This window comes from Galleria mellonella, unplaced genomic scaffold (genome assembly GCF_026898425.1).
Source record: "Galleria mellonella isolate WM207_F2 unplaced genomic scaffold, CSIRO_AGI_GalMel_v1 utg874, whole genome shotgun sequence".
Classification (NCBI taxonomy): Eukaryota; Metazoa; Arthropoda; class Insecta; order Lepidoptera; family Pyralidae; genus Galleria; species Galleria mellonella.
The window spans coordinates 1,436,713-1,448,884 of NW_026442167.1; the positions used below are offsets into that span (position 1 = coordinate 1,436,713).

The 12,172-nt window shown below is 31.9% G+C and overlaps 1 protein-coding gene across 5 annotated transcripts in view; it reads right to left on the reverse strand.

The window, feature by feature from the left end:
* LOC113518847 (scavenger receptor class B member 1-like) overlaps positions 1-12,172 on the reverse strand; it is a 60,530-nt gene that overhangs the window by 19,236 nt on the left and 29,122 nt on the right. For 3 of the 5 annotated variants that reach the window (XM_026903859.3, XM_052902173.1, XM_026903858.3), the window contains exons 2-3: positions 9,579-9,695; positions 8,960-9,051 (exon numbers count right to left, since the gene is read on the reverse strand). In XM_026903859.3, coding sequence (XP_026759660.2) covers positions 8,960-9,051; positions 9,579-9,672 — 186 coding nt within the window. In that variant the 5' untranslated portion in view covers positions 9,673-9,695. Of the gene's footprint in view, positions 1-8,959; positions 9,052-9,578; positions 9,696-10,430; positions 10,539-12,172 lie in introns of those variants that run through there. The other 2 variants (XM_031909984.2, XM_031909962.2) reach the window with 2 other exon arrangements.

A 12,172-nucleotide genomic window follows, 5' to 3' on the forward strand; every position in this document is an offset into this window, starting at 1 on the left:
TATAGCAAGCAAGCAGGTATCATAACATTTGATTCTGAAACTGCTTTTTCATTAAACATTCTATAGTTTTCTTTCAGCTTTTCAAGGGTTGACTGTAAGAGGTCCCTCTATGGGATAATTCCACCATTATATATTAAATCTTTTAATGTGTCCAATGTAGATTATGTACAATAAATATTTTACAATACATTACAATTATATTAAATTAAAATTACAAAAGTAATGGCGATTTATTTATTTATTTTGTTTTTCTAAATGCAAATAGCTGTACATGGCGTAGCTAACATATATAAGGGCAGTTAAATTTATTCAATTTATTATTTCAAACTACCTATTATTGGTGTTATTCATATCTATTATTATTGTTTTATATATTTTTAAATCATATTTATCATTTGTAGTTTAACCTTAATTTGTATATTTTCTTGTATTCCTTATAAATTTATTTAAGAAATTTAATTATGTAAAATACGGTAGCCTGACCTTCATTACATAGGACTTTCCCAGCATGGAGGCCAGAAACGCTTACTGGAAATCAATATATAATCTATATGTATCTTGTAATTGTATCTGTATATTTTTGTAAAATAAATTATTAACCAGTCTCCTAATTACTTAAGAAGTAAATTCCAGTATCTTTTTGAAACTCACGAACGTAACCTTCGTTCCAATAATACCCTCCAATTATCTTTCCCCTCTCACCGTACTGGTTACGCCTCAAACTCTTTTCTCCTACATTCTTCACGACTCTGGAACGCGCTTCCTGATGCCATTAAAAGACTATCGACTAAACCGTCTTTCAAAAAAAGCGTTCACGCTCACTTTTTATCTTTATCCGAGCAGTAACTGCTTTATATTATTCTCAATTTCGTGTATAATATAATATATATCATATATGTGTAAGTATATTTGTTATTCATATATATTTCTTCATTTATATATGTAATTTTAGTATGTATGTATATCAATAATTAGTAGTACCGCATTCGAGTATTGTGACACTTCCCTATGGTTGACTGGGAGAGAATGCTTTTAGCATTAAGTCCGCCATGTACACATATTTGTACTAATAAATAAATAAATAAATTATTATTTTCATTTATTTATATGGTCACGAGTCATACATATTTACAGTCATCCATTATCATGAACAGTATAATCCGAAGTTAGGTTAGTAAACATAACGTATCTTTAAAGATTATTGACCCCACTTGTATTATTACTGAATGTATTGTTTACTATAATTTTAAAGATAGCCAAATTATTCTATTTCTAATGAAGCCGTTAATTGTTTATTTATGTGCTTAATTGAAAAAAAAATATATATAATAAATCTCGTATCTTAATTATGATAGTGTCTAAAGAAATCTTATTAATTAAATTCATAGTTGACTTATTTAATTAAATTTGTTGCTAAGGTTAAACAATTAGCTATAAATCGCGGATTTGGTTTCGTAAAATAATCTGTATAATAAATCATGTTAGCCTTTAACTGTCCACTGCTGAACGTAAGCCTCCCCCTTGGGGGGATTTGCCAGTAGTTGCTACGTTTGGTGGGTAGATTTGCAACCGCAGTTAGGCTTGTTAGGGCGAAAAGGATTGTTAGTAATGGAGTCTAATAGCCCCATTACTAATAATATACTCTCTCAGGTTGACCTCCACGTGGAAACCATCATGTTTAATTCTTGTCGAATTCATCATGGTGGGCCAACTAACCTGCATTCATTCTCACCTATCACCTTCCACTGGTGCCTCGTCGGTGTATACCAATAGCGCGGGCGGGGTTACCAATCCATTTTCACCCATTAAAAAAAAATGTGAGGCTTTGTAGATGTTTTAAGAGGGGCGTTGCTGCCCATCCCTCGCCCTCCTTTAGTCGCCTCTTACGACACCCACGGGAAAGGAAAGGGTGTTATTCTATGCCGGGACTACACAGCAATGTTTTTTGTTTTTATTTTAATTGCTTTTATAATAAATTTGTACTAAATCAGAGAAATATCCTTTAACAACATTATTTGTTGGCACGCCATATAGAAATGGACTCGTCCATTGTTTTTTGTTGTCCATTCATTGTTTATTGGTTTTCGTACTACTGTTTTCGCGCGTGTGAAATAGCGGGCAGTAAGCTAGTAAACAAATGATTAGAATATATAATGCTCCGGTTTCTCTCTTCTCTTCTTCTGAGGGTAAATTAATAACCCCTCCACAAGGATAGAAACATTTTTAATAATAATATTTTGTAACAAAAATTTTATAAAAAGTATAAAAGTATCAATTTTACCAGAGGGAGACTTTGTACAAAAGTCGATTGCTTGTGTACCTCTGTCCTATTCGTGTTTCAACCGTGAAGCAGTTGTGTTTGCATGGCTGTGTTTCGGTTTGAAGGGTGGGATATGGCGTGAATTTACTGGGTACAGAGGAATAACACCTGAGTCCTCAGGAATGGCAACGCATGGGGGTATCATGGATTAAATAGTATACTCTGTTATGTCCATGGTACTGCTCATGTCTATAGACGACGGTTACCACTTTTCATCAGGTGGGCTTGTTTGCCATTCTAAGTTGCATAAAAAAAATATATATATATATAAAATAAAATACACATAATCAAAGCTGAATGCTACTGTAACTCGGAACATTTTAGAACGCACACTGTCGTTTATCAGCCAAATATTACAATGTTGATAAATATTTATGTCAGTTATATTCATAAGTTTGCCAATGACTTACGCCAGCCATCGAACTTGGTTTAATTAGCTAATAAGCGGCCAGTTCAAAAATGATAAGATAATACCGTTTTATCTAATGGTATACCTACTGATCTTCGACATTAGATATTTAATACGACATTTTAATACGTATCTATTATTGCAACACGATTTTGTTGCAATATATTATAATTACCATTTGTAATTGCATGATTAGACTTAATTAGTTACTTTAATGTCTAGTTATCGTAGAAGAGCATTTGTTTATTTAAACTTTGTATTTAGAATTTAACATCAACTTATTTTATTTGCATCTGGCAACACTACACACATACACACACACACACACACACACACCCACACGCTTGCAAGCGTGCCTGTAAACGATGTTTATTTGCTCAATTAAAATAATCATTGTCCACTCCGATCAATAATCATGCGCGACGCCAACTAGCTAACAAAACATTTTATTAACATGACATGATGATATGGCAAAATCTTTAATTACTATATTTTTGTATCAATAAGTCCCTTTATGAAAATAGACTACTAAGATTTTATGTATTATTTATTTATGTATCAATTTTTAAGTATGCCACGTATTTTATAAAATTAGGGTATGATGAGGCCGACATATCCTTATAGGATAAAAGCCTCTAAATAAAAAAGATTAAAAAAAAATGACATGATGACAAATTTAACCTAAGAACAAGGGATAACATTTTACTATAGGAATGTCTCTTATACTCCTTACACACCTTTCTATACCGTGAGTGTCGTAAGAGCAGAAAAAGAAAACAAACATATGGCCCATCTGATGGTAAGTGATTACCGTAACCTATGAACGCCTGCAATACCAGAGGTATTACGCGCGCGTTGCCGACCCTGAAGAAACCTCTTTATCCCCTTTTAGAAGAATCCCATGCTGTAGTCTCTTGGGAAAACTTTGGTAGGGAGCTCATTCCATAACCTGATTGTTGCCAATCCGCCTGGCAAGTGTGGCAACTACTGGTTAAACCCCTAGTTAAACAAACAGTTAAAGTCTGATATGATGACAAAGGTAACAGTAATGTCTAACCTCTGTTTTTGTATCGTCTCTGCTGTCAACAGTTGCTGGCAAATTGGTCAGTCGATCTCCTTTATATATTCATATATGTATATATATTTTTTATATTCTATTTGATTTTTATATGTTTTTTTAATAAGTTTTTCTCTATTCTATTTCAATTTCCGAACCGATAAAACATATATACGCTTTCAATATGTACTTAAAACATTACGTTCATAATTTTTTATTGCTCTTAAGTCACAATAATACTATTTATTATTAACTTTCTTATTGCCGGTAGATTATAATACTGCAGCTAAATATAGGTAATTAATAAACAATTTCTTAGTATTTTTATTATTATATTTATCAGTCCATTAGTAGAATAATTATTTTAAATCTACCTATTTATTTATATTGGCTAACGGCCGATGCAAACTCTTTAGACATTATTATACTTTTTTATAAATATACATTTACTTTTAGAATGTTCTTATTATTTGTAATTTCAATTTTATATTTTTTGACATATATCATATTGTTCTGTTCCTTGCTTGCTGTTTAATACATTTATTTCGCTACTAAATTCCGTGTCTACATCATTTCATCACCTCATCACAGTCCACCGCTCCGTAATAATTTATATATTCTTAATTGCATGATAAAATTTGTTAAAAGGAGCTTAAAGTTTTTACTTGATAAATTTCTTTAATTGTAAATAATTGTTATTTCTTTAACAGGGGGGAAAGGGATTGTTAGTAATGCGGACTATCAGTCCAATTGCTAGCAATAATAACAGAGTATACTGTTTCGCCCATGATACCCCCCATGCGTTGCCATTCCTGAGGACTCGGGTGTTATTCCTCTGTACCCAGTAAATTCACGCCTTACCTTACCAGGTCGATCTCAAGGTGGTCCCCCTTGGAAACCATCGTGCTGAATTCCAGGTGTTTTTATCACGGTGGGCTAACTGACCTACCTTTTTATTCTCACCTATCATCCCTCATCCCTGGTGCCTCGTCAGTGTATACCGTTAGCGCAGGCGGGATTACCATTCCATTATCATCCATTGATAAAAAAAATCTTTAACATGATACAAATTGCTCTCATTTCCACATGGAAAGTTCAATTTATGTTATTACTGTGTAATTTTCGAAAATAACGAATTAGTCCCTATCTTAGGCCAATTTCTCGTTGCAAAGATAACAGTTACCTACTTAGTACCATTCTACTAACGTGTGGACGAAATAAAGACAAGTAAATTAAGTTCTAAAAATAGTACAACGACATCAATTCGACTGATGATTACGACATTATTTTTATTTATTACTAACTTGTACCCACAACTTCGTTTGCGTCAATTTTGGGAGTAGGTAAATACTTGTAGATGGGAGAAGGGATTATTAGTAATATAGACTTTAAGTCCCATCCCATAGATAGCAATATATCCTATCAGGTCGGCCTCCATGTGGTTTACCTCTGGAAACCATCATGCCGAATTCCAGGTGTATTTGTATTGAATTCCAGGTGTATTTATCACGATGGACTAACTGACCTGCCTTGCCTTTTCATTGTGACTTATCATCCCTCACTGGTGTCCCGCCAGCGTATACTGTTAGCGCAGGCCGGGTTACCATTCCATTATGCAATATTTATGTATGTATATATATGTATGTATGTGTGTATATATATAATTATTTATAATTTATGTAAATATTTATTTAAATTTCTGTCTTGCACTACTACTGCCCACTCACTACTTCCTATGCGTTAGGTTGACTGGAAGAAATCTCTTTTAGAGATAAGTTCGCCTTTGCTAACATTGTTATTAACTTATTGTTGTTACTGTATGTTTTAGTGCAATAAAGAATATATATTTTTTCCATTGAATATTAATTCTATTATGGCGTATCAATATAAAGCATATACTAGATTTTAAGTTGGATTTTCACTTTTGTTGTAACCGTATTCGAATTGTCCCATTCGTATTTCAACCGTGAAGCAGTTGTGTTTGCATTGCTATGTTTCGGTTTGAAGGGTGGGATATGGCGTGAATTTACTGGGTACAGAGCAATAACACCTGAGTCCTCAGGAATGGCAACGCATGGGGGGTATCATGGGCGAAACAGTCTCTTGTAATGTTGAATATCGAAAAGACAGAATGACGTGTAGCAGAGACTTTGTCACGTTTTTATAAAGATAGCAAATCTTTATCCGCGTCTGAAATCTTAGGTTGTGGATATTTTAATTTTGTCCAATCATCTAATCTAATCAATAATGACAAATAGATAAAAAATATATCCGCATTTCAGGGTTGCCAGACGTGAATTTTGATTTTTAACCAAACGTCAAATAATTTTTCTTAAAATCGATACAATTCCCAATATTTTTTCCTCTGCCATAAACTTTTTTTTTACAGCACAGGGAGCAAATGAGCGTGCGGCTCACCTGATGGTAAGTGACTACCGCCGCCCATGATCACTCACAAAACCAAAGGCATTGCAGGTGTACTGCCGACCTTTTAAAAAGCAATATGCTCTTTTATTGTTTTACTTGTATGGTTTTCTATTATATTTTGTCGTGTATTGAACGATAAATAAAAAATATTTTATATATTAATTGTAATTGGCTTTATAGAAACTTTGTTTTTTTTTTTTTTTTGATAATTCGGAGACATTGATTATTGATTATATTTTTGTTTCCAATATCAAGACGACATAGGCTTTCTGTGTAAACAAAAACAATTGTTAGACGAGCTTTGTAACAAGACGTTTAAATAAGTATTGAACACCTGACCATCGTATGTTTAAATTTTTTGTGGTAAAACAGATAAAGACTTGTGTAATGACAAATGTCATTCTATACACCCATGACGACATGTCATGTATGTATTGTATGGATATTTTTTTCTTCATTAGCGTTATCAATTAATTCATAAATATTGATACAAGTAACAAAGTACGCCTATAAGTTCTAGGGCAAAGACCTTCACAGTGACAATGAAAAATTAAAAAAAAATAGAATAAATTTTAATCATAATGAAATATTACATATATATATATATATAATATTATATTATGTGCAAATGTTACAACATATCTAATTCTACTATTATTTATATTAGTTTGCCAACTAACTAACTGGTTTGAAAATTCGGATGTTCGTTTGGAAATTCAGATGTTCGTTTATTGAATCACATTTGAACCGTTGAATGGATTTAAACTGGTGCACAATTAGACCACAACTGTATTAACATAACAACGGAATGGAATGAGCCACCCCTTCCTTTCCAGTAGGTGTCGTACTTAACGGTCGAGGGATGGTCAGCAGCTTCCCTCTTAAAACATAATCAAAGTCTAACTGCGGTTGCCAATCCGCCTGCCGATATATTATGTCTTTATAAGGGAGGTATATGTTTTTTTTTTTATACAACTTAGAATAGCAAACAAGATGACGACTGATGAAAAGTTATAACCGTCGCCTATAGACATGAGCAGTACCATGGACATAACAGAGTATGGTTGCCATTCCTGAGGACTCGGATGTTATTCCTCTGTACTCTGCAAATTCACGTCATATCCCACCCTTCAAACCGAAACACAGCCATGCAAACACAACTGCTTCACGGTAGAAACACGATGAGACAGAGGTACACAAGCAATCGACTTTTGTACAAAGTCTCCCTCTGGTAAATATGTTCAGCAGTGGATAGTTAACAGCTGACATGATGATGATGATGGGATATTTTTAAATGATTTAATTTAATTTTCTGTCAATCAGTCAGTCATTTTATTATTAAGATTAACAAGTGATTAAGAATAACATAACATGCATGTGATTTTTTTTTATACAACATAGAATGGCAAAAAAGCTGACGGCCCACCTGATGGAAAGTGGTAACCGTCGCCTACAGACATGAGCAGTGCCCTGGACTGATGTGGTAATAATATACAGTTTGAACCTCTATCGTCTATGTCGAATTAAGATCAAAAATAAAAAGTTAAAATTATCTAATAAATAATTTTCCTCAATACATAAATGGGATTTCCAAATCGGATATCTATCCCATTTTATTATCATTTAAAATATTTGCCATAAAATAACATATTTCAGATAGCAACAACTCTTTAAGCTTTTTTTAAAGTAAGTGTTTATTACCTACTTATGTCACGTAACACAGCTTGCATATTAGGTATTGTATATTTTTGGAATCATACAAAAAAATCTTCTATTCATTAACGTAGTTATAAATTTTATTAAATTTTACTATATGTTAGTTTGTTCAAGTGAAATTTCGCAAAATAAATTAGAACTAATTGTTTATATTATATAATAAGTTTACTATTGTAATATTTTGGAGGAAACAATAAAGAGTATCTATATATCTATCTAATTCTGTCAATTTGATATTTTGCATACATCTTTAGTTCTGGTGACTTGATCTCGTAATATAATATGCAATACTCAATATATTAATGTTTTCAAAATGGCCGCCATCACAAGATGGCGGATCGTGTATGCTTTTCAATCTCTTTAATATAGATATCAAATGAAAGGGTTCGAAGAGAAGAAAACGATAAAGTTAGTGACATCACACTAAATTCAATACATTTTGGTGGATCACAGCGCCACGGAGACTGCCATATTGTAATTTTTGTGATGCAATTACATTAATAAATAGAAAAATGTTTTTTAATAGTTACACTTCCTGTGTCAAATAGCTACCGTTTTTTTTTCTTTCTTTTTTTGCACCTTAGAATAGCAAACAAACTGACGGCCTACCTGATGGAAAGTGGTAACCGTCGCCTATAGACATGAGCAGTACCATGGACATAACAGAGTATATTGTTTCACCCATGATATACCCCATGCGTTGCCATTCCTGAGGACTCAGGTGTTATTCCTCTGTACACTGTAAATTCACTGTCATATCTCACCCTTCAAACCGAAACACGGCTATGCAAAACACTGCTTCGTGGTAGAAACACGAATGGGACAGAGGTGCCCAAGCAAATGACTTTCGTATAAAGTCTCTCTCTGATAAACTACACTACTGTATACAAAGGCTGTCTAGAAGAGATTGCTTTAATGATAAGACCTCTTTTATACTCCAAAAATGTAATATTTATTTTTGTATTATTCTTTAAGTGGTGCAATAAAGAGTAAATAAATAAATTAAAAAATATATATTTCAGTCACTTACATGATTTGTGATGAGTTCGATCGGGTTTATAGCTATCATAACAATACCGATGATTGCCAGCAACGCCCCGTACAATATTCGGAAGAACGATTCTGAGAACAAATAAAATACTTTTATCACCTTTTACCAAACAATCAAAAACACACAATTACAGCAAAACTAGTTGTTTTTAATTTATTTTAAATTAAAAAAAAACAAAACAAATTACCAAATTTCTATGTGATCAATCTGAACGTATATCTTTTCAGATAAGGATTTTCCAAATGGATTCATAAATGAAATTGCAAAACCAGTTGTTTTGAATTATTTAAAAAAAAAGAACAAATTAGCAAATTTCTATAAGACCAATCTGAACGTATATCCTTTCAGATAACAATTTTCCAAATGGATTTATAAATGAAATTGTAAAACCAGTTGTTTTGAAGTATTTTGACTTTGAGAAAACTGAATTACCAAATTTCTATGAGACCAATCTGAACATATATCCTTTCAGACAAGGATTTTCCAAATGGAATGAAATGAAGTGGCAACTACTGGCAAAACCCCTCCATGAGGGAGGCTTATGTTCAGCAGTGGACAGTTAAAGGTGGATATAATTCAGATAATGATTATTACTTACGTCGTTTGTAAACAGTGAAGTTTTGTATTTTTATAAGGGACATCCGGCCCTTACTGGCGCGGGCGTGTTGTATAGGTACCTTGCCTATCACCATTTTCACTTACAATCCACTATTTCCTGTAACAAACAGAAAAATAACTATATTAATATATATATATATATATATATATATATATATATATATATATATATATATATATATATATATATATATATATATATATATATATATATATATTCCTGAACACTATAGTAACACCTTAGATTATATAAATAAATTGTCTCCATAGAATTGATTCGACAAAAGCGGGTCAACTTTTTCATGCAATTTTCCGTGATAAATAGTTATGAGTGATTCCTTTATACACGTAACTTTATATATTTATTTCGTCTTATAAATTCTGCGCATTTTAAATGTGTTATATAATTCATTTTATTTATTAAATAATTAAATTCACGACAACAAATGCCTAAGTTTGCCTAAGTTGGCAACGCATGGGGGGTATTATGGGCGAAACAGTATACTCTGTTATGTCCATGGTACTGCTCATGTCTATAAGCGACAGTTGCCACTTTCCATCAGGTGGGCCGTCAGCTTGTTTACCATTATAATGTTGCATAAAAAAAGTTTATAGAACATTGATAAAATTAATTATTTTCTCTCTATCTCATTTAGAGATAAGCCCTCCCTTGCTAACAAGTTGTTAAACTAACCGCTGTATCTTTTGTTCAAGTGCAATAAAGAATATATAACAAAAAAAGTGTCACCTAATTTGATAATTAGCGGACAAAAATTTAACCGGTTTTTGAGACTCGATGCTCTATCTACATAATGTAAAAGTGAACATTTACTTACTAGCCACTTATGCAGTCCTATTGGGAATTTATTACAAATTAATTCTTTAAGATTTGCCGGCAGTTTATTATATATTCTCACTGCCATGGAAGAACAGTTTGAAGTGCATGGAGATATCTATATTATTGGTAATAAACAGTGAAGTGTGTAATAAAATAAATAGTGTTAATAGTCATTAATAAATGTAATTATAATGCTATAAATTATTATTCACATACATACGAATACAAATCATGCGTTATCATTTAAAAACAACTAATAAATAGGTCTTTTATTGGTATGACCGTACCGATGTTATATATTGAAAATATCTTATTACTATTGTACGTGTAAAAATGAGTTTGTCTGTTTGTTTATAGTCTTAGTTCTTTTTTTTACAACACAGGGGGCAAACGAGCTAGTGTCTCACCTAATGGTAAGTGATTACCGCCGCCGCCGTTTCAACCGTGAAGCATTTATGTTTGCATGGCTGTGTTTCGGTTTCAAGGGTGGGATATGGCAGATATAAGAATGTCAACGCATAGAGGGTATCATGGGCGAAACAGTATACTCTATTATGTCCACGGTACTACTTATGTCTATAGGCGACAGTTACCGCTTTCCATCAGGTGAGCCGTCAGCTTGTTGGCCATTCTAAATTGGATAAAAAAGACTACTTTTTATGTGAGTCACACGGATGACTACGTCCATACGTACTAGGACCTGGATGAATAGGCTTTATGAATTTTAAATTAAAATAAAAAAAACTTGAAAACACTTAACGTATACTTAAAAGATATGTAGGTATGTCTTTTATTAACAATACGGTACATTACATCTTTGTATTACGTGTGCAGAAAAAAATATACATAATTTTAACAAACCCATTAAAATAGGCACTTTTTTAAATATAATGTAACTGGTGAGTCTCATACAGTGAACATGTAGCAACAGAAAAAAAAAACTATTTAAAAATTTAAGCGCTTGTAAACACATTTACATGGTTTGAGAATATTCGCGAAAGAATTTACAAGTAGAAACAAAATTTTAAATACCGAACGACTGAGTAAATTGTTGTCTGTGGTCATAGATTGTGAATATATATATATATATATATATATATATATATATATATATATATATATATATATATATATATATATATATATATGGATTGTATTTTATTATATTATATTGGTAAATAATATATGTGTATTAGTTAAAACGAGACACTATTATAACCAAAATACGGAAATGTGAGCAAGAACGATAAGTTTTGTCTTGCTCTGCGTACGCTTTTTTTGCATGACTCCATTTATTTGCCTATCAAACATCAGACGATAGCTAATATACGTAAGTGAATATTACATTAAAATTAGATTAAATACATTATATATTTAGAGAAATTTTCTAACTAAGTGGATCTAAGTAATAGGAAAACTTAGTATTTCACAAGTAAGATTTGATATTACAGTTACACAGTTAGACATCAATTATTTAATAAAAAAAAATACCATGGTATTCCCATACAATTTTAATGATGTATTGATTGAAACGAAGTCTTTGTGTACTTAGTATTATGTTTACATTTCCTATTCAAATTAAATAGATCATTAATTAATAAAAAACAAACCGTGGTATTCCTATTAAATGTTAATGACGGATTGATATAAATCAAGTATTTCTGTACAAAGCATTATGTTAACATTGCCCGTTCGAATTAAATAGTTATGCCACTATTATAAATCGCGAATAAGGA